Source organism: Dipodomys spectabilis, unplaced genomic scaffold, assembly GCF_019054845.1.
Source record: "Dipodomys spectabilis isolate Male_0828 unplaced genomic scaffold, ASM1905484v1 ptg000089l, whole genome shotgun sequence".
In the NCBI taxonomy this organism is placed as follows: Eukaryota; Metazoa; Chordata; class Mammalia; order Rodentia; family Heteromyidae; genus Dipodomys; species Dipodomys spectabilis.
In genome coordinates, this window is record NW_024870766.1 from 11,295,659 (window position 1) to 11,319,926 (window position 24,268).

General features: G+C 33.6%; 1 protein-coding gene across 1 annotated transcript in view; it reads left to right on the forward strand.

The window, feature by feature from the left end:
* The window catches only part of Cacna2d1 (calcium voltage-gated channel auxiliary subunit alpha2delta 1), a 270,236-nt gene that overhangs the window by 236,563 nt on the left and 9,405 nt on the right, over nucleotides 1-24,268 (forward strand). Inside the window, exons 19-33 of the mRNA XM_042684525.1 lie at nucleotides 1,133-1,194; nucleotides 6,648-6,724; nucleotides 8,621-8,681; nucleotides 10,904-11,001; nucleotides 12,270-12,357; nucleotides 13,648-13,710; nucleotides 14,390-14,493; nucleotides 15,355-15,441; nucleotides 16,818-16,885; nucleotides 17,253-17,291; nucleotides 19,001-19,072; nucleotides 20,988-21,140; nucleotides 21,232-21,284; nucleotides 21,885-21,940; nucleotides 22,298-22,427. Coding sequence (XP_042540459.1) covers nucleotides 1,133-1,194; nucleotides 6,648-6,724; nucleotides 8,621-8,681; nucleotides 10,904-11,001; nucleotides 12,270-12,357; nucleotides 13,648-13,710; nucleotides 14,390-14,493; nucleotides 15,355-15,441; nucleotides 16,818-16,885; nucleotides 17,253-17,291; nucleotides 19,001-19,072; nucleotides 20,988-21,140; nucleotides 21,232-21,284; nucleotides 21,885-21,940; nucleotides 22,298-22,427 — 1,211 coding nt within the window. The remainder of the gene's footprint in view (nucleotides 1-1,132; nucleotides 1,195-6,647; nucleotides 6,725-8,620; nucleotides 8,682-10,903; nucleotides 11,002-12,269; nucleotides 12,358-13,647; nucleotides 13,711-14,389; nucleotides 14,494-15,354; nucleotides 15,442-16,817; nucleotides 16,886-17,252; nucleotides 17,292-19,000; nucleotides 19,073-20,987; nucleotides 21,141-21,231; nucleotides 21,285-21,884; nucleotides 21,941-22,297; nucleotides 22,428-24,268) is intronic.

Genomic DNA, 24,268 nt, shown 5'->3' on the forward strand with positions numbered 1-24,268 from the left:
AATAACACTTCTGTAGATGTTATAGTGGTGAGGGTGATAATATGAATAACGTAAAAAAATCTTATTTGCTATCAAATAGAAGAAAGATTCTATATTCATGAAGTTCTTTAACTCTGGGCTTCTTTTTCCTAGGAGATCTAATGTTTGTCTAACCGTCAGTGACACTAACTAGCTTCTTATAATTGTCATCAGAATGTCAATAGTGGTTTAACAGTAATATGCCAATCATATTTGAATATAGAGAAGCTGACTGAATTCACTTTCTGCTGCTATTATCATTTGCTCTTACATATATGCAAATATGGAAATATTTGAGCCTTGTCTCATATTTTATAGTCTTATTTCATTATTAATGTTTTCAGGAAATGTTGCTTTCAAGCTTTTGGAATGAATATTAACATTTTATCCTGATGAGTTCTGTATCTTTCACAAACATTATATATGTATTTGTGAAAACTAGATCAAAATTTCTTTGAACAATTAGTGTGTACTAAAAAAAACATGAATGATTCATATATAAAACAGGTCTTGTCAGAGTGCAGAATATTCGTAGAAAGAGGAGACAAATGGAGAAGGAGAAGGGAGATAATTATAGCCAAAATATTTTAGGCACACCTGTGAAAATAGAACGATGAAGCTTGTTGAAACTGCTTACAGAAGAGAGGAGAATGATGGAGGGACAAGTCTGTTTAAGGAGCATTGTATGCATATATGGATGTAACAAAACGAAACTCCTCTGTACAACTAAGTCATGCTACTAAAATGAAAATATGGGTGAAAGTGTCATCATTTATGTACTTAGTGTGTTCTACAATTTTATTTTATACACATATGTAACACAATAAGTATGTAGAATATATCATTTATTTGTGTATAAGTAGTGTATAAGTGGTGATGGATCACAAGATTTATAAGATGTTATTACAGACTAGAGGTGTGGCTTAAGTGGTAGAGCACCAACATGAGAAAAAAATGCCAAGGTGTAGGGCCCTGAGTTCAAACCCCTGTACCAGAAACAAAATTGTTAATAATAATCTGTTATAAAATAGCTCTACTCTTCATAGAAAATTATGCAGATAAATATGAATACATGCAAAGGTGATAATAACTATGCCAAACTATTTTTTTCTAGAGATACATTGACAAAGGAAACAGGACATACACATGGACACCAGTCAATGGCACAGACTACAGGTAATTAATGATATTAACGAGCTTATTGGCTTCTTAACCTCAGTAGACAATTTTTAATGGTTAGATGTTGTCTTTGTATTTTCATAACCTGTTTTCAATATAATGCTCATTAGAGAACATTAGTGGGGTACTGGTGACTCATGCCTGTAATCCTAGCTACTCAGGGGCTGAGCTTGGGGGTTGAGGTTAAAATCAGCCTGGATAGAACAGACTGTGAAACTCTTATCTCAAATTAGTTACCAAAAAAACCTGAAGTGGTGCTGTGGCTCAAAATGTAGAGCCCTAGCCTTGAACCAAAGAAGCTCAGGGGCAATCCAGGCCAAGAGTTCAAAAATTACTGGAGTGTTATTTATAGGCCATAAAGATGGGAAAAAAGATAACAATATAAAATTTAGAAACAGAAATATATGTGACATAAATCCACATACTTTGAATGATTATCTAAGTAATAAAATTTTGTAAAATCTTTATAATAGTTTGAACTTACTACTTCCTCTGACTAAATTTTTAAGCTTAAGTCACTTTTAACTCATTTCGCTTACATTACATTTGAGTTGCAAATTGACATAAAGTTAAAGTGTATTTTCTTGACATGGTATTTGACATAAAATATATAGTTGCTCTCATTTATTTACCCACACAAAATAGCTGTTCAGTGACGTCCCGATCCCTCTCATTGGCTGGGCCTTGGAAAACTGGACGGCCCTTATATTAATAATCTTTTTTCAAAATGTTGTTTCTTCAAATTTGTTGAGCTTCTCCTTTACTTTCTTGACTATCAAGAAAGCTCACTGCTTTCCCTGTGGTTCTGACTTTTCAAAACCCTGAGATTCATATGAATATAAGCTGTCTTTGTATAGTCTCTGTATCTGTCTCCTCTCTCTCTCTCTCCTTTCTTCTCTTCTTCCTTTTCTTCCTCCCTCCTTTCCCCCTCTCCCTGCAGTCTCCTACATTCACATTGATCAATGTTGCTCATGCTTTTACCCCTCAAATCTTCCATGGATACCTTCTGGTTAACCACATCATACTCTTTTTCAGTCTTTATAAACACTGCTACTATTCAGCCTCAGGATCTCTGAACCTGAAGTCATTTCTCTCTATAATGAATTTCCAATACTCATATCCTCATCTTTTTCATGCTTTTATGTGCTTTTTGTTTTCTTTGGGGGGGGGGGGTTGGGGAAGGGTCAGTCGTGGGACTTGAACTCTGAGCCTGGGCACCGTCCTTCAGCTCTTCAGCTTAAGGCTACCACTCTACCACTTGAGCCATAGCGCCACTTCTGGTTTTGTGAGTGGTTTATTGGAGATAAGAGTCTCACAGACTTTCCTGCCTGGGCTGGCTTTGAACCATGATCCTCAGCTTTCAGACTCCTGACTATCTAGGATTACAGGCATGAGCCATGGGTGCTTGGCTTCTTTTTGTCATCTTATAAAGGCTTTTTCTAATCATTTCATTCAAGTAGTAAGTACCTCACTATATTCCCTGTCTCTCTCCTCTACTTTGTATTTTCTATAACACCTACCACGATTTGTCATTTTACCTTATCCACAACACACTTCACCTATTTAGAGATTTATTTCTATTATTTACCTTTTTTTTTTACTAGCAATTATTAATAGAGCAGGGGATGTTCCCTGCTTCATTCATGTCTTCATTACCAGCTTCTACAAATTACTAACTTCTAACATATAATAGGATCAATATAAAATTATATAGAATTGAAAGTGTTTAATTTGAAGAATTTGAGAATTTTTATATTGAATGAGTTTCTGATCTTCTTGATCTTGTCAAATTATACAATGATGTCCAAAACTTTGGCAGCAACAATGAACCGAGATGTTTTAGGCTTACATGTGATGACTATTATTGAAATGGATAGGTTCTTTTTCTTTTGCTCCTTCCTCCTGACTCTATTGCACACATATAACTTAGTGGTGGTGTGGGAGAGGGGGAGACTAGAAAGTTGGGGACACCTGCACTTTGTTGTTACCACAGGACTTGTCTCCAAGAGGAGATGGTAAAGTCTTGACATCATGCTATTCTACATAATAGTTCTTCACTTCCTTCAGGTCCAGGATTTAATTAGAAATGCCAGAACTTGTCTCCAAGAGGAGATGGTAAAGTCTTGACATCATGCTACTCTACATGATAGTTCTTCACTTCCTTCAGCTCCAGGATTTAGTTAGAAATGCCAGAAGGACTATTTTAAATATTCAACATCTATTAATTCCTAGCTCTAACTTTTACATAGGCATTTTTATATATTTCTGCAATCTTTGTGGATGTCCTATTCTCCTTCCTTTATGTATTTATTTTTTTATTATTGTCACCTTTCAGTTTTTGGATACACCTGTCATGACATATGAAAAAAGAGAAAGTCTGAAAACCTTTGGCCTTTAAAGTTTTGATAATTCAAAGAAAAAGTATTGTGCACAATGTGGAAATGTGCACTTGCCTTAGTTGCTTAGATAAATAAAATCTGCATTAGAAGCACTTCATTATTTGACCTTGAAAATGAGGAAGGTGTGAGGTGATTCTTTTGACATCATAAGGCAGTCTGGGAGCTGTTTAAACTACTCCATTATATTTTATTGTGTTTTTATTGTCTTACAATTTACATTATCAAACTCTTTATCTTATGCACAAAATGATATCCATAATGTTGCCAAGATTGTTGTGGTTTTTCAAGTTTAATATTGCTTCTTATTAGCAGACATTAAATTAGTACTTCCAAAGCTGGTATGTACATCACACATTCCTAGCCTCGCCTGTCTGTTTTCTGAAGAGATTCACCTTTCTCACATCATGAATTTTCCTCACACCTTCCCTTCCCAAGTTTCTAGCTTTAAAATCCTTACTCTAGTTCTAGTCCCATTATAATTATTTCCTTGAATCTCTTCACAAATAAATTCGCAAATAGTAATTGGAACAAAATTTAATATTTAACCTCAAGAAAAAAATACATTTGGACTGAAGGTGATATCAAATTTCAGACAGCTGGTTTCTGTCATCTAAAACTTTGATCAATCTTGGGTACTGTATTTTTAAATACCATAACAAATCATTTGATTGAATATTTTCTCTCTTTTAATGAAGAGCTTACTTTGATGGAAATAAATAATGGAGTTGAAAATTAGACTATGTCCATTTAACCTAATTGACTATACTTATGTGAGTCACAGAAACCTTGTATGGGCTCAACCATTCAACCATCCACTTTATTACACTTACCTCTAATAGGAAATAAATCAGTCTTCATATATTAATTTTATATGGAAAGAAAAGACAATATTTCATATGAGAAAATGCTGGGACTGTGTCCTACTTGGTAATATATGAAAGAAACAACTGTAGGCTTTAGTTGAAAAATAAGTATAGCTGTTTTTCTTTTGAATGGTTGTGGCAATGAATAACATCAGTCAGATAGGCCAGTACAATGTGATTTTGATATCCCAGTCTTAATGCTTCTATTGTATTCCTCATGGGCTTCCACACTTCTTTGTGTGTGTGATCCATGAGATGTAACCCACATAGTGACAGTGTCTCAGTCCCACAATAGAATGTTATCGGTTTTAACTATAAGTTTCTCTTAGCAATAAATGGCGATGGAGCAATAAAAATGCCCTAATTTCCCTAGAGAAATTTGTAGGAGACAGTCTTCAAATGCTCAGTAATTCTGCTCTCCATTTTATAAATGGCAAGTGAATTGTGAAAGGTCATCTTGCTTTCAGACTGATTGCATTGCTTATTTTAATTCTTCCTTCTGCTTCCACTTGAAGTTATCGATAAAAAAATGCAGAAATTTTCATTAACTCTACATAACATTTTATTTCCCTGACCTTTTCCCATAAGGAAAGTCTATGAATTACTTAATGATTATAAAAGTTTTGGGAATTGGAGGTAACAAGCCTTGACTCATTTTGCTATCTTTTCTGCATAATTAAATTTTAACAAGTAAACCTTGCCTTTCTTATCATTATATTTTCATTTACCATTTATATTCCTAAAAAGGAAAATCTGAACATGTATAATCTATCTTAGTTTATATTGTCCATGTCTATATAGCATATAATGAGACTCTATGTTAGATTTCTATCCTCGAAGCTGGGAATACAGAGGTTTCAATGAGTTAAATGATTTTCAAAATGTCTAAGAACAACAAAATGCCTACAAATGCACATCTTTCCTTCCAAACCAATACTATTTGTGGGAAATCGTGAAAGTGAATGTCCAGTGACACAATTGGCAATGTCAAGAATCTTTTTGTAAGAAATTGCATTGGATATCTTAGAACTATGGTCATATTTTTCACACAGTAGCTTTCTTTTCACGGTAGCTTTCTTCTAATTTTGGGTAGGAAAGGTCATTTGCAACTGTAAATGAGGATATAGGATCATTAGTTGTGTCTCCTTTGAGTTTTAGCCATTGTGAAAGATTACATTTTATATGTTGTATATTACATATGGTTAGCATAGAGTTGGATTATCAGGGACTACTGGATTGTTTAACAGTTCTAAACATCACAAGTCTTATTAATTAGACATTTCATAATAAGTAAGGTTATCTGCCTTGCAGCTTTTTATTTTAACCAATTATTAAGGTGTTAGATATAATGACAGGCATGTTTAGAAATCTTTGTTTTCTAACCTGTTCTGAGTTTGTTCTAAGATTTGCACTCAAATGCTCTTCTATTTAGGACATCTAGCTGGAGATAGATTAACCCCATGGGCTTTGTAAACTATGGAGCTGAAGATATATTTCCTGTTGTATATAATAAATCTACTTAATCGTATGGGATATACACACTAAATCATTTGTACAACTAGTCTCGCAATTGTGTAAGAGGCAATGAAACACGGAGATAATCCCTACACTAATGCTATAAAATATCTGAATTTGCCCGTCAGCAGACACGAGGGAACTTGACTAAGAATCAGAGTTTTAAAATAGTAGGCATTTAATCCCTCAAAAGAATACATTCCCAATGTCTGTATGCATCAGTGAAATACTAACAATAATACTTCTCCATTTATGATTTTTCTTTGAAAAATATAGACCATATATTAATGAGAGAGTATCCAAAGTGGTATGACATGTTTGCTTAAATATATATGTATAGCTAATGATATTCTTTTTTGATAATATTAATAGTGTAAAACATTCAGGAGGTAGTAGGGAACCTAAAGCTTTCCTTAGATAACTTAGGACTGCAGTAGGTAGCTTATTTTCCATGTTTCTTGATCCTCTACCCTTTAGAGGGCTATATGACTACATGGCAAGAACATAATTAAGTACTCTATTTGCGGAATGCATTTTCTTGTCAAAGTAGTATGTCCTTTCCTTCCTATGAGGAAGACCTTTGGATTTTTCCATGATCTTGATGTGTCTTTTTTTTTAAGTTATGTTTCATTTTTGTTTGTTTGTGTTTATGCTTCTCTTGTTTCTATTGCAGTTTGGCCTTGGTATTACCAACCTACAGTTTTTACTATATAAAAGCCAAAATAGAAGAGACAATAACTCAGGCCAGATGTAAGTACTGTGAAAGCAACTTGAGGGTCTCTTTGTTATCTCTTAGTCTCAGATGTTTAAATACGTCTACATTCTAGAATACTCAAGGCTTACACATTTTAGTAGGTGCTGCTGTTAACAAATATACAGCAATGATTCTAACCCATTCCAAACATGCAAGGAACAAGAAATATTCTATCTGGATAGAATATAAGCAGGTACTCCAGTCTCACTGGCAGTCCCCACCACCCTTCCCTGCCTTGCTATGTGCTTGTAGAATCATTGCAATGCTGTGTCCTCTGTCACTGTCATCTTAAGGGTGTGCTAACTGGTGTGAAATGTTTTAAATGCTAATTATCAACATGGTTTCTATTCATGGCACTGTGCAAGTAAAGCTTTTCCTTTTCTTATCTTTCCTTTTTTTCTTTTTTCTTTTTTTCCTTTGTGCATTTGGCCAGAATGATATTGTGCTTGGCAATTAACTTCTTTCCATAATCAAATTAATGTCTCAGTAACTCAAGTGGATTAGTTTCTTTTTAAGCATCATGTGGAATGTGGAGTAATTATTAAAACACTAGTGCATATTTCAAGCTGTTAATACTGATTTTGTTTTGGGGGAACTAGATTTAGTAAAGTAAAATGACCATCATATCCTTTGAACAAAAGGATATTAAAACTAACAGTCTAAAATTTTTCTGTTAGGACTAAATTAGAAATCCATATCTGATATTTTTTATATCCGACTTTAAAGTAAATTCAGTTTCCTTCATTTCTGTCAGGATTTTTGTTGTCGTTGTTTTGCAGACCTACTGTACCTATCACAATATAAGCTATACATTTAAATTTGTACTTTCATATAACAGATATGATGGTCCTTTAACAAGCTGCAATTTTGCATGAGCTAATACTTTACTTGGTAAAGGAGGGGATGAGTAGTGAGTCTCTGGTGATTGGTCCGTGATTCTGTTAGTTCATAGGTTGATGTCCTTAGTATTTTAGCTGCCTTAGCTGCTTTGCCAAACAGACATTTGAAATAACTTTAGTAGTGAGGGTATTCTAGTAAAATTGACAGACATACCTCCCAGCCTTCAAAACTATGTGTCTCTCTTTCCAGACTACAACTGTACATAAATGAACCTTTGATCTATGCACAATATTTTTATTCAAGAAAGGCATTGAATAAAATATTGTTTGTGACCCCCCTTTGCTTTACCCTCTTTTTTTTTGTTTCCCTGCTTTCTCTTTCTGATGGATTTACAGCAAAAAAGGGAAAAATGAAGGGCAAGTATTTTCTTGTTGCTCAATTCTTTCTGTTTAGTACATTTGACATTTCCACTGATAGTTCCATTCCTATTGGATCTTATCCTCTGTGCTTCTCATTTGCTGGGTTTTCCTCCATGAGCACTCAAACATAAGCAGCAAAAATGAGGGAAAAATATACTTGTATTTTCATATGCAACTCAATTCACATTGAAGATTCTATCAATCTAATATAAAGAATGTTATTAATTCATTAAGTGCAATCAAAAGTTTATTAAAATCATGTTCTTTATAATTCTAGTATACTCTTTTCTATGGATATTTTAGATGTAATGCCTCATGTTTTGTAGATATTAATCTCTTTTCTAAACAAGTATTTGTAGGGCTAGTAAATGGACAATGTTTTATCAGCTATATCTGTTGTAATAATGAAGTTAATCTATAGTATAATTTTATTATTATATTGGGAAGCATTGAGGACCTTTACAGTTTTTTTGTTGTTGTTGTTGTTTGTTCGTTTCAACTTTAGGATGTAAGTAGTCTAGTTTTAATTTTTCTTACTAGGTACTCTTTCTAAGGTTTTCACACTGTCATAGACTCTCTCCTAGATGATATATTCTGTATTGATCATCTAATACTGTAACATTGTCTTCACAGACTCAGAAACCCTGAAGCCAGATAATTTTGAAGAATCTGGCTACACATTTTTAGCACCAAGGTTGGTTTGATTTTGTTCTTCTTTGTTGAAGCTTGCATTGCTGGGTAAAGCCTTCAAAAAAAGTTCTCAATTCAGATAAGGCTGTCCTTGGCTAGGTCTATGTCAGAGTATGAAATGGAAGTGAAGATGAATTTAAAACAGGACAAGTGGGCTGAATATTCATCTTAATATTTGCTGAGCTCTGTGTTCCAGATAATATGCTAAGTCATTTTTGCAATGATAAATAAGACAGATGTAGGTTTTGATTTCTGTGGCACACACACACACACACATACAGGACATTTGTATATTTACAATTGATTGTGTGTGAACACACATTCAAATGTACCATATATAATGTATATATGTATATTCTATGTACAATCAGGTATACATAGATATATATGTATCATCATATATATGCATGCATATGTGTATTTATGCAGATGTCTGGAATGTTTGGTTTCATAATGTTTAATCCCATAATTAATGTTTGATGTTTAATCTCATAATGAGACTAGCCTTCTGAAAAAATAGATTTTATTTTATGATATTTTTATGCCAGTCCTGGGGCTGGATTTCAGGGCCTGGAGACAGTCCCTGAGATTTTTTTTGCTTAAGGCCACCACTTGATGCGTAGCTCTACTTCCAGCTTTTTTGTTGGTTTATTGAAGAAAACAGTTTCACAGGCTTTCCTGCCCAGACTGGCTTTGTACCACAGTTGTCAAAGCTCAGACTCCTGAGTAGCTATGATGACAGGCATGAGCCAGTGGCACTGGGTGGAAAATACATTGTAATATAATTCGTTGTCTCATAAAATTTTACATATTAACAATCTTTTTACTCAGTTATATTCTTCTCCCACTTAATCTCCTTTCTCCACTGATAATATAATATTTAGCTTATTTCCTTAATTTTTTTTTTGTCAGTTGTGGTACTTGAACTCTGGGCCTGGGCATTATCCCTGAGCTCTTCAGCTCAAGGCAAGCTCTCTACCATTTGAACCACAGTGCCATGTCCAGTTTTCCGGTGGTTAATTGGAGATAAGAGTCTCAGGGACTGTCTTGCCTGGGCTGGCTTTGAACTGTGATTCTCAAATCTCAGCCTACTGAGTAGCTAGGATTACAGCTGTGAGCCACCAGTGCCCAGATATTTAGCATATTTCCATGTTCTTAAAATTATTTGAAACTATTCAGACTTCAGTGTTCTTTATTTTTATTTATTTCCTCAACATTTGACCCAAACACTTATCAGTCTGTTTTAAAATGAACGTAATTCCTGTTTATCCAAGCTAAATTATTTTCTGAAAGCTTTTGTGTATTTTTTCACATTGTTCAGAACCTAAGGAGAACTTATAAAATTCTGAGTAACTCTTATTTCTGCATAAGCAAATTTCTGAATTCTGATTCATATTTTCTAAATGTCCCAAAACAAAATCTTAATTCTCAATAAGAATATGTGAGTATATACTTTATATGTCTGGGTGAAAGTAGAACGTGGAGACATGCTTAACTGTTCTGAGAAGGAGGATGAAGGAGACAGATGGGAGATTAATAGAATGCATTACATACATGTGTGGCATTGTCATAGAGAACTCCTCCCAGGTACCAGGAAAAAGAAATCTCAGTAAAATAAAATATGTTAACATATAATGCGTAAAAAAATTCTAGTGAATATTTTACATTTATTTCAATTTCTTTATGAAACTATGAAATCTTTATAATTGATAAGCGTATGAGACAACCTAATATGTATTGAGCACTAACTGTCCTGCTGTTAGGCATTAAGTATAGATTACCTATAATTACCTCACCTACTCCTGACATATTATTCTGCTTTTTTTTTTGGGCTCAGGAAGGAGTCAGGGATCGGTTGTGGGGTTTGAACTGTGGGCCTGGGCTCTGTCCCTCAGTTCTTCAGCTCAAGGAGAGCACTCTACCACTTGAGACACAGAGACACCGCCGGCTTTTCTGGTGGTTAATTAGAGATAAGGTTCTCACAGACTTTTCTGCCCAGGCTGGCTTTGAACCGTGATCCTCAGATCTCAGCTTCCTGAATAGCTAAGATTACAGGCATGAGCCACCAGCACCCAGTGTTATTCTGCTTTAATAGAGATAAAGAAATTCAAATAAGCAAGAAGTTTATGCAAGGTCATGTATAACCAAAAAAAAAAACAAGTGCTTCTTATATTCTACTTTCCCTGGAAACATCCTAACATCATAAAGTATGTTTTTCTTTTCCAGAGAATACTGCAGTGATCTTAAACTATCAGACAATAACACTGAATTTCTTTTAAACTTCAATGAGTTTATTGATAGAAAAACACCAAACAACCCATCATGTAAGTATGCATTAATTTTTAATAGTTTCCTCTGTATGGCTGTATCCATAACCATTAAGTCTTTGTTCATATGATCTTCTCATATTATATGATTTTTATATTAGTAAACTAGTATGTTGGTTTATTTATTTTGTCAATTATAATTGTAAGATGTAACCAACTGATCATTTTGAATATTGAAACCAGCTGATCCTTGATTTTATGTTTTAAAGATGTCATTTATTCTTAATTGAGATTCAAAGTTTGAATTAATCAATACTTGAATGAAGTTAAATGCAAATAGAATATTCTCACCAGAGCTCTTCTTAAATTTAGGAAACTGAATTTTAAATGATCTTTTCAAGATTTTTTTTATTACATTGCTCCAGTTAAATAGAAGAAAACAGATACATCTTATAAATGTATTTATGTCTTCCAATTTGTATGGGTTTTATATGGATGTAATGCAAAAGACAACAAACATAATATCATTCAATCATCTTTATGTTTGAACTACTTTGCTCACAATGAACTTTGTATCTTAAAATTGCAATCAAAGAAGCAAATCAAGTAAGAACATTACAAATGAAATAATAAAATTGTTAACTATTCCATTTGTTAACTATTCCATTAAATTGGATATAAAAATTATGAAATAATTTTATTCTCCTTTCCAAGATAAGTTTATCCTAATTATTTCTCATGACATATAAAATAAAACTACAGAACACAGTGGAAATGGCAATCAATTTCACACTGCCTCTTCTTCCTAAAAAAGTGTAGATATGTTTAAACAAGGTGCTTTAGGTCAAATCCATACTTACCTGTTCTGTTTCTTCATTCACCATGTGCTTTGCTTCTCCTTAAGCTTAGTAGGAAACAGTTGAGATGACTATGTAGTCATGTGAAGAACTAGAAATTGTAGTAAACAGCCCACATCTGTAAAAAACAAAAAAAGGCATTTACATACTTTGGACACTGGTAAATATTGTAGATTTCTTGCCATATTATTTTTTAATCTTTTAAAATCAAATAATATTTGAAACTATGTAGAAACTAGGCATTGTTGAATAAAATCTGTGATCTAAATACTTTAAGGAGTACATTCATGTTTGGTTTGGTTTGCAAAAGAAATTGTATTCAATCCATTAGTAAATTACAATTCCCACTAAAGTTTAAAGTAATCTACTACCTTAATTTTTGAAAACAGCAATGATATTTATTTCATTATTGTGCGAATTTTTGAAATATCTGAGTATAAACTGGAAATATCCCCCTTTCTGTATTAGGTAATACAGACCTGATTAATAGAGTCTTGCTGGATGCAGGCTTTACAAATGAACTTGTCCAGAATTATTGGAGTAAGCAGAAAAACATGTGAGTATGTGTTCCTATTAATTAAAAAATATTTGCTGTACATTTCATTTTAGCTGTTCTCTGGGAAATTTTTGATAATAGGCTTCACAAATGTAAAATTTGTGATTTCCCTTTAATAATAATTTCTCAGGAAAATGACTTCACAATTGTTAACAATTTTCATTTTCAATTAAGAGTATATTTCAGCACTAATATCTGTCATTACCCAACTTTATACATCACAAGGAGTAAATTAAACTCTGAATATTTACTTGACTTTATAGTAGCATCTTGCATACATATTCTTAAGAAGACATCGTCTTCTCCATCCCTTTTCCAGTCAGTCACTAAATGCTATTTCTCCTTACAATGTTTTCTTGTTCATAATCTACACCTGAAAATCCCATTTTAAGAAATCACAGAAAAGGGTAATTACATTTTTATTGCTTCCAGTCTGTTCTCTGTGCGAAGCATACCTGCCACAATCTTCTAATGCATAACTCATTTTAAGATAATGATGGGACCCTCAGCTAAGTGTGGTACTAGCACTTGGAGCCCTGTCAGGAGCATCCTGAATTTCAGGCCAGCGCAGACTACATAATGAGACCCTGACTCTAGTGTGGATTTCCAAGTCAACAATCACAAATGGGCCATTCTTTAGAAACTTGTATTTGAAACTTGAAATTCTCCTCTTTTTTTCTTGGGGTGGGGGGGAGGAAGAGAGGCCAGTGTGGAGCTCTGGGCCTGGGCACTGTCCCTCAGTTCTTCAGCTCAAGGAGAGCACTCTACCACTTGAGACACATTGCCAATTCCGGCTCTTCTGCTGGTTAACTGGAGATAAGAGTTTCACAGACTTTTCTGCCCAGGCTGGCTTTGACCCATGATCCTCAGATCTCAGCCTCCTGAGTTGCTAGGATTATAGGCATGAGCCACCAGCACCTGGCAAATTCTCCTCTTTCTCCCCTTATTCCTTGTGTATTCCTTTCACCAAACACCAGTATTCTTCCCTAGTTTCCCTATAAATATGTTTTACTCTATAGATGATGATGTCTTGTTTGCATTGTGGTTCCTGCTAACTCCTACTTCATTTTCAAAATGAAGCTCCTAATTTTCTATGACATAACATTCCTTTGGCACACTCCCTCTGAATACTTACTCTGAGTACATGATTTTGCATTTCTACCTTGATTATTCTAAAAACTTATTTTGGGGTGGGGGGGAACAGAGGGTATATCACCAGCACCTAATGTAATGTAAGGTAAGTTTAATTTAAAAAAACAAGCAAAAATTTCTTTCTGTATTCTCTTTCAGCAAGGGAGTGAAAGCACGCTTTGTAGTGACGGATGGTGGGGTTACCAGAGTTTATCCCAAAGAGTAAGTTCAAAGTACATGTAGAAATTAAAGAAAGGACACAGGAATGACTTGTACGAGGGATCGGTACATTGTTATGTAAGGAAGCCATCTTCAGAGAAGCCAATCATTGTCAATAGATTAAATCCATTTGAAATGTTTATATTAGCTCAATATTCCACTTTTTTTGCCACATGATATAATAACATTTTTAATGGTAATGTTGCCAGTCATATATTTGTTATAAAGTTTAAGAGAGTTTTAAATGACTCCTCTCCAAAAACACAACTAAACGAGTTCAGTGAGCCTGCTTATAATCTACAGCAATGGTAATGAGGCACTTACCATTTTCTCTGTTTATTCATGCATCTTCTCTCTGTTTATCGTAAGAACTGTCTTTGCAATGAGCAGAGTAGTCATCAAAGGTTATTTTTATTATTTAGCCTTCTAACTGCCTTACCCATGATTTCCTGACTAGAAAATAACAGAGTAAAACTAGGAGTCAGGTTTTTCTGATACTTAATATAATGTTATGTTGATATATTGCTTAGGAATGCATGTCACTTACACTATCAATCAACATTAACTCCATTAGACATACTGGAGTTGTAGATACATTTCTCAACCTCAATGTGTCCACAAAGAGAAAAGTAGGTTATCTTATAGTTTAAAGAATACAAATTATGAGCTATTTCCTCCTTAGGGCTGGAGAAAATTGGCAAGAAAACCCTGAAACATATGAAGAAAGCTTCTACAAAAGGAGCCTAGATAATGATAACTATGTGTTCACTGCTCCTATCTTTAACAGTAAGTATTCATTCTCTAGAAGTCATTTTCTCAGTTCCTTTTTAAAACAAATCATTGCTACTGCTTGCTCTCCCAAAATCAATACATTTAATGTTCACTGCTCAGAAGTGTCATTCATTATAAAGCATATGGTAGATGCAAAATATCAGGAAAACAGGAAAGACATTTATTTAGTTCAAGAGGTTAAAATGGTTACACAGCCAGAAGTCATCCAATAAGGATAGCTAGCATATCTGGCAGGCATGCATAATAAATAGAAACATATGTAGTTAATTCCTCATATCACAACTAATAAATTAAAATTTTTTTAATGAATTAAATAAGGTATAGCAAATTGATTGCCTGCATTTTTCAGCATTAATTCAGTAATTTGGTATTTATGAAAATTAAAAAAAAACATTTTAAAATATTTTATCTGTTTCTTTCTCTAAACTTTCCAATTTGCTTTTTCAACATACTTGAGCATAGGTATTTTTCCTTTTCCTTTTTGCAAATAAAGAAACTGAAACTCAGAGAATTTCGGAGCTTTGTCTGTGGACATAGAAGGTAAAGATAGCTTTAGGAAGCCAAGATCATTCTTCCCTTTTCTCTTTAGCAGCTTGCCCCATGTGTTAGCAAAGGTTATAGAGCTGAGATTTGATGTGCAGACATTTTATTGTGGAACTAGATGCAACCATGATGTTGAATTCATGCCCACAAGTAAATTAATCAAAACCATTTCTGAGACATTTCTAATAGACTAGTTAAACAAGGAAGAAATGACAAAGAAGAGGCCACACATCTCTTTATGAGCAGAACACCATCTCTAAAGAAAGAAGTTCAACAATATGATAGATCTTGTTCTGTGTTTCTTTATTTTAGCAAGCGGGCCTGGTCCCTTTGAGTCAGGCATTATGGTAAGCAAAGCTGTAGAAATATCTATCCAAGGCAAGCTTCTTAAACCCGCAGGTAAGCATAGCCATCATACATGTGACTAAAATTAAATGTGACTATATATGTTTATGAGAAAGTTCATGAGAATACTCCAAACAAAATAAACTTGAAAGACTTCTAAGTCTGCAAAAAGAATATAACATATTATGAGAGACCAATGAAATTGGGACTAAAATCAAAATGCTACTATAAAGTTAATGACTTTTTGAAGAACTGTATATGTGTATATGTGCTTGATAAAATATATGCACCAATTTGCTGTAATATTTAATATTTAAATATAAAAAATTAAATCTTGGATTGACCTAGCCATTCTGCTCTAGAAGCCTCTTCCCCTTTCAAAGATATATGCACAAAAGTATGGGCCAAGAGGAAACCTAAAAGTAATAATTTAACATAAAAGGTAAGTTTCTATCACAGAGAGAAAAGGTTAATTATGTTGTATCTATACACTAGGCACAGTGGTGTCAAAGGGAACTAGGTAGTGTTGCATTAAAAATGTGCTATCTAGAACATGGGGAAAATGTTGGTAAAATAAATCAATCAAGCAAATCAGAACAAAATATAAGTATTCATTGATGAGAATTGGATATGTGCTAAAGTGGGAAAATACAATCACAATCAAATTATAGATATGAGGCATTTTTTTTTCAGGATGCAATCCAGTATTGTTTATAGCTTAGAAAAGAGTGTGTCTTTAGGAAAGCCAGATGGAAGAGGAGATAGAGCTTGTTTCCTTGGAGGGCAGTGGTCTAATACATGGAATTGACTTCATCTTTCACTTGTGCCTTCACTCCCTCAACCACTCATTTCTTATTTACCTAATCCGTTATTTCTCAGGTCTGCACCTATGTGCCCCCATCTCCTACCAACTCACACACTCATCTATTTATTCTTTCAATATACATTTTTTAATCACTTACTGGATTCACTGGCCCAGTTCCTTAAAAGCTCAATTAGAATGAACTCAGATTATATATCCTTTATGTTTTTTCCATCAATTCCTATTTTTTAAATTAATTGGCTAGATAATAATTTAAGTATTACTAGCATTATTTTTTGTAAATCAATCATTCTTTTTTTTGTTGTTGTGAAAATACTGTACAGAGGTTACAATTACATGGGCAAGATAATGAGTACATTTCTTATTAAGCATGGTAGCCTCCTCCTTTGTTTCCCCTTCCCATCCCTTCCCATCCTCCCCTCGCCCCCCACCCATCTTCCCCGCCCCCCACTTGCATTATTTCTTAAAGAATACTACCCCAGTACATTTCTGTAAAAAAAAATTCAATCCAACATTTATTTTCAATTCTGTAAATTACCTAAGCTGTTAATAGCAAATATGGTATTTCAAAAAATAAGATTTTGAATTAATTTGCATTTTTTTTTAGTTGTGGGAATTAAAATTGATGTAAATTCCTGGATAGAGAATTTCACCAAAACTGCTATCAGGGATCCGGTAAGATAATATTTGAAATTCTTATGTTAATCATAGTAGCTTCAAAATTAGTGAAGAGGTAAGGGTGTTATACACTGGAAAGGTAAATGTGCAATGCTAATACATTGAAATGTAAGTTTCTATTTTAAACATTAATTCAATAAATGCATAGAAGAATATTTCACATTTTTAACTTGAAAATGAGCAATCTAGTTTAGATACATATTGGTTGATAGTTTTTAGATTAAACACAAAACTGGTATCTTTTTTTCTTAGACACTGTTACATTTGATAAATTATTTCAAATGCTTTAGAACACTGTACTACTAATTAATATAATAGAATTGAAATTTAGCATGCTTTAATTGTGAAATAATATTTTTTTCAGTGTGCTGGCCCAGTATGTGACTGCAAAAGAAACAGTGATGTAAGAAAAATCTTTTAAAACACATTAAACTACAATGTTTTCTTTTGTTATTATCCCTTGGTAATCCCTTTAATGATTAGAAAGATTTAAGAATTATAACACCAAATAAAGGAAAAGTAAACCAATTAGTAGATTTGAGGTTAATCTAATTTGAAGTCCTAAAACAAATAGCTTTTTAAAAAATATAAGTCATAATTTGATAAGGTAAAAAAATAGTCATATTCATGTAAATGATGTTGTCTTTAGTTCCAATCACAGTAAGTTCTTTTGTTCTTTTATTTATCTCCAACTCCATTTCTGAATGGGAACTTTCTAACAAAGCATTCGATTGGTCTCCAGTGAAACTTACCTTTATTTTGTTTCACAGTTTCTCTGAAGTTGTTTGCCCTATAGCTTTGGAAAGTAATTTTAACTGAGCCCTTATATAACATAGTTTATTACAAAGTTTCATTTGAAAGTATTGAGTATCACCTTGTCTTGGAGCTGGGCACTGGTTGATCACACCTGTAATCCTAGCTACTCAGGAGTCTGAGATCTGAGGATTGCAGTTTGAATCTAGCCTGGGCAGGAAAAATCTGAGACTCATGTTTAATTAAATTCCAAAAGGCCACAAGTGGAGCTGTGGCTTAGTGGTAGAATGCTAGCCTTGAGCAAAAATGCTGAGAAAGGTTCCCAGGTACCCAAGTTCAAGCTCCAGTACTAGCGCGCTTGTGCGCGCGCACACACACACACACACACACACACACACACACACACACACAAGATTATTTTTGCTAATGAAATTGGAAAAGAAAATGGAAACAAAAAATGTGTTCCAACTTTGTTCAAAATTAAACAAATTGAAGATATTCTTAGTATCATCATCATAATAATGTTGCATAAATTAACTGAAAAAGTGTGATGCAATTAGCTACTCAAGCCCATTTATGTGTCTGTATGCTACTTCCAAGGAAGGTCATGGACTCAAGTCACATCTACCACTTCCACTTTGGCAAAATTATAAGCCAGTTGCCTGTACAATTTTTATATCTTGCTTATCTTACATAGGCAAGGTGGCAGCTGTCTTTAGAGCAAAGGTTTAAGCAAACTACTTCCAAATTAGGAAAATAGTGTATTATGGTCCCAACTTTGAATGGCGTGCTTTAAGTTTTAATTTTATTTGGTAACAGTTACTGAATTGGCTTCCAACATGTAATATATTTTAAATGGGGTGTGATTTGTTTTTCTAGATTTCAGTACATATTTTGTTTTACTTTTTGGCCTTTAATTGCCTATCATTCAACTGTGTTCAAATACATAAATATAGAAGTTATTAATTTTATGCTGTTTTTTCTTCTAATATATCAAATATGGTAACTAATGTTTATATGTTTTGGATGATAACCATATGTTCAACATTAAAATAATTGCAAATTATTGAACATTTTGGTTTATCTATTTTTCCGTATCATTTAGATTACTTAGAACTTGTAAAAAAGATTATTGCTGATTTGTTCATACTGATTGGAAAATCTAAGTATATGACTATTGGTAGATTATTAAGATAAGGAGTTTTGACATTGATACTTGCCCTTAATTTATTTCAGAACAATTCCCTAAACATATACCTTATATGAATAAATAGATAGATATACGTTTTTCTTTAATTTTATGTACTAATCATAATGAGATACCATATTCCTCCTAAAAATCTACTTTTATTTTTACAGGTAATGGATTGTGTGATTCTAGATGATGGTGGGTTTCTTTTGATGGCAAATCATGATGATTATACTAATCAGGTATGTAACTGAAGGAGGAAAGAAGTATTTTTTTTATTATGAAAATACTGTACAGAGGAGTTACAATTACATGGGCAAGATAATGAGTACATTTCTTATCAAGTACTGTTGCTTCCTCCTTTGTTTCCCCTTCCCATCCCTTCCCATATCCCACCCCACCCATCCAACCATATCCCCTCTCCCCCCACAGCCAAAGTTGTAAAGTTCGTTTTTGATATAACATCTTGTATATCTCATTGTTGCAATGGGTCCACCTGTATCCCTATTTAAATGATTTGTTTTTTCCCTTCCCCTACACAAATTATACCAACATCAAATACAGTGAAAGCAGGGGTTATGTCATGGGGGAGGGACATACACAGTAACAAAAAAATAATCTTATAAATATGTTAGAAACAATCGCATGAATGTAAAAAGCATTTGAATACTTATCTTGGGGTTCATTTCACCTAACATCAACATATCTGACCGTTTCTGTTTATCTCAGACATATACTAGTTATTACAAATAAGGGAAACCATGGGACTATGTTTCTTTGGGCCTGGCTTACTTCACTTAGTATAATTTTTTCCAAGTCTTTCCATTTCCTAACAAATGGGGCAATGTCATTCAAGAAGTATGTTCTCCAAATTATATAACCCTGGTGTACATTAAAACAAAATCTCTTCAAACATCTTAGAAGTTGATGGGTTGCTTTATTTCTATGACAAAATAAATTTTAAAATGCTGTATATAATGTAAGCCACTAAGAAAAGCATGTTAAATCTTTTATTTGTGTTTGTTACTTGATTTTACTTTTGGATATAAATAGTTTAACCAAGGATTTTAACATGATATGAACTTATTTTCATGCCTTCAAATGTTTATAAAATTATAGCAAATTAAAGATCTTAATATCTAACTTAATGTATGACTGGTTGAGTTTCTGGTTCCAGTACATAAGATATTGTGATCAACAGGATTTTAACTAAATTTCAACTTAGCTGCCAACTAAGTTCATTTTTGGATCTACAGTTCCGACTTCTCTTTAAAAAAAAATCATAGAGGTTTCAACACTGGAGTTCTTTTGAATAAATATTGTTTTTTTTATGGCTAGAGCTGAAATAGGTACTGGTTTCTTCTTAAAGTGAAATTCTTCCAGTTCATCATAATATATACTCATTCATTTGTCTACTTACTTCAACCCACTCTCCTGTTTGGAGATAGTTTCAGATTCTGAAAATAGTTTGGCTTTTTGTGTTTGCTTTTGATTTTCATTCTTATATTTATAGGAGTGCATGCAATGAACTCTCTACAAATTTCTAATATGCAATACAGTAGAATTAACCATCTTATTTCCTAGGCATAGTCATATTATAGACCTGCAACTTGCTACCTTCTGAATTATGTCTCTTCATTTGCCAATCAACCCTTTTCTACTTATGTAACACACATTTTATTGTGACTCCTTGATCTGGGTCCATTTCTTTCATAAACAAATACCATAAGGAATAATGAGAGTATCTGCTCTAATTTTTATTTGATTGATTGAACTCTAGGCCTTGCAGTTGCTAGGCAGGCTCTTCATTACCTGAACCACACCTCCAGCTCATTTTTCTTTCACTATGTTTTGAATAGTATTTTCCTTTTTTCATGATCCTCATCATTATACTATCTATGTTCCTGGGATGGGACCTATTGGTTAAGAAGGAGTTATGAGAACTTTGGCTTAGCTGAAATCTTCCCTGGCCATGCTACAACCAAAGTGGCTAGGATAGAGACCTGAGCCATTTGCATTTCTCATATTGTCATATAAGGGTACATCATTTGCTTTTATTTTTGAGCTCTAATGATTTTTATTTTTGGTTCTTGGTTTCTTAGTATTTTTTTTCAATTTGAAACTCTCATAATTTATTTATTTATTTATTTTGACCAGATTGGACGCTTTTTTGGAGAAATTGATCCAAGCTTGATGAGACACCTAGTTAATATATCAATTTATGCTTTTAACAAATCTTATGATTATCAGTCAGTGTGTAATCCTGTTACTACACCAAAGCAAGGAGCAGGCCATCGCTCAGCATATGTGGTGAGTAGAATCCCTGATGCATCAGTTCCTCTCAAAAGCACACTCTAGCATAGCTAGTATACTGGACTGACTTTCCTATTATATTTTGCAGCCATCCATAGCAGACATATTACAAATTGGCTGGTGGGCCACTGCAGCTGCCTGGTAAGTTAGCATTTTACTTTTGTTAGTAATAGGGAAAGGAGTCCCTCCCTTGGTCCCAAACACTTTTTACTTCTTAACCGTTTTACAGATTAAAACAAAATTATACTGTTTTGTATAATTTAGGAATTAACATATAAAAATATTCCTAGTATGAAGCCTGTGACTCACATCTATAATTCTAGCTACTCAGAGGTTGAGATCTGAGAATTAAGATTTCAAAGCTACCTCAGGCAGGCAAGTCTGAGAAATTTGTATTTCCAATAAACCTGCAAAAAGCCAGAACTAGATGATGCATGGCTTAAATGGCACAGAGCCAGCTGAAAATTAAACTGTAAAAGCCCTTGTACGCGCGCGCACACACACACACACACACACACACACACACACACACACACACACACACACACACACACACACACACAGAGCTCCTAAACTTTCTGTTAGTAAACTTTTAATTTTTCCCAAAATGTTGGAAAGAAAACTTGTGATTCTAGAGGCATGTTTCTGTGAAACAACTCATATTTTTATTGTAAAATTTATGTATATATATATATATAAAAACTCCTAGATTTATATGAGTTACTCATTTTAAACATTCAGGTCTATTCTCCAGCAGTTGCTCTTGAGTTTGACCTTTCCACGGCTCCTTGAAGCAGGTAGGTAAATATTTAGATATTTTAATTTTCATAATAACAATGAACACTTTCTTTGGGAATATTCTACACATAAAGAACCTGTGTGTGAGTATCTAGAAAGAGAGACAGACAAAGAGATAGAGATCATCTGTCTAACACTGGTAGGCTGAAATTTTTGTCAGCTATGTTCTAATTTTTCATAAGCTTTTCTCATTTGTACTGGCTTGTAATTTATTCTTTTGGGTACTTATTGGACATCAACAAGGGTCTATGAAGGTATTTACCCAGTAAACAAGCCAGTTGCTCCAGTGAACGATGGGGTGGGGGGAGTAACAGACCACAGTACTCATGATGGTGACCTTTGCTTTCTTTCCACAGTGGAGATGGAAGATGATGACTTCTCTGCCTCTCTGTCAAAGCAGAGCTGCATTACTGAACAAACACAGTATTTCTTTGACAATGACAGCAAATCACTTAGTGGTGTATTAGACTGTGGAAACTGCTCCAGGTACTTTTCTCCTTTCTGTCTGGATTAGTCTTAGGTCACTAGGAAATTGCATTCGCTGCTATAATCATCACTGACAATCATGGAGATAGACAAAGGAGTCAGAGCTTCCCTTTTTTTAGCCAGAATGTGGAGAAATTTGGTTATATTTTAATGCACTTTCAACTAAAATAAACCATAATAAGATTTTTCTACTTAAGTGCTAATGGCTTATGTCTGCTATATTATGGTTTGGTATCGGTCCAAAAAGAAAAGTCTGTGAGAGACTCTTATTGATTCACTCAATCCGCATAAAGTCAGAATTGGAGGTGTAGCTCAAGAGTAGATGGTCCAGGCTTGAGTGAAAAAGCTAAGCAACAACATGAGGCCCAGAATCCAAATCTCAGTTTTGGAAAACAAACAAACAAATAAAAATCCTTTCTGAGAAAGTTTTAAATTATATTAATTCTATTATAATTAATTTAATGTTATTCAATTAACTTTGTAACACTTACAAACTGATATCTAAAGAAGGTGGCTGTGTTTATTTTTACTTCTATTCTTGACTAACATGGAATTTTGAATGTGGTTTTGAGTTGAAATTGTGAAAAATTATCCTTTCCTAAAATCAGGATTAATTCTAGCATTTTGGAAGAGATGGAAATTTAATTGGTTGTAATGGGATAAAAAAGAAAGGCAATGAGAAAGGAGATGTTCAAAAGTTCGAGAAGAGAGTGATACTCTAAGTAACAGGGTATCAGAAAAGCAAACAGCATGCCGCAAATTAAGAAGAGTTGGACACTGGTTTTAGTGACACAGGGCAGGTTATTCCAGAAAAAATGTTAACCGTGAGAAGAAGAAATACGAGCAGGTGAGATAATCCGAGCTCATGAAAATGCTGGAATAATCAGTTGCTAGGGGATTTGGAAAAGTAGTCTGTAATCATTAAAACATTTTTTTTCCAACAAAAAGGATTAGCCAAAACTGTCATGAATATTTAATAGACATAGTAAGTATGTTTTGTCATTTACTTTTACAAAGTACTATGTCCAACAAGGTGGTCCAAGCCAGGAAGAAAGGGAAGAAGTCAAACATGGTCTCAGAAAATAGACCCCTCTCATTTGGAGATGAGCATAACAGACTGGGTTCCACATATGGGATTAGAGCATATTTGTAGATACATTCATGATTTCAGAATCCTTTGATTTTACAATAATTGAGTCCCAGGGATAGCTGTCTGTAAAGAGGTAAATTAATCTGTAAGGTAAAGATAAATATGGCCATGATATTACATTACATCTTGCTTTCATTGCATTTGCTTCAATGTGGAGGAAAGGAAATAAAACTCCTTTGTTAAAAAAATGTATAACAGAAAAATTTTAGTTATAGATTTACATTTTATCCTGGTTCACAAAGGAAGATGGAAGTAGTTAAACTGAGGATGGAGTTTAAAGCGCTTGATTTTATCTTTCCCAGTGCTAGCCACCGCAAGAGTTAGCAACCACAGATGCCTATGTAAATTAACAGTGAAATTAACTCAATTAAAAATTTGGGCCTAAATCACACTTGTTCTATTACCTGTGCTCAAGGGCACTATGTGAATAATGTTTATTATATTGCACAAATCTTTTCAGAGAGTTTTTTGAGCAGCATTGATATAATCTATATTCTGCCCTTAGCTTAGGCGAGATACACAGCCACTTTTCTGGTCTTAGCTTTCATACCGGTAAAAATAAGGCAATTTTAATATACTTTCAGTGTTTAAAGGTCAAAATTTCCTTGAACATGTGACATGAATATTTTTTCTGTAAGTTTCAAAAACTAAATTTTTGTGTGATAAGAACTAGTACTTCAAAACTTCCAAT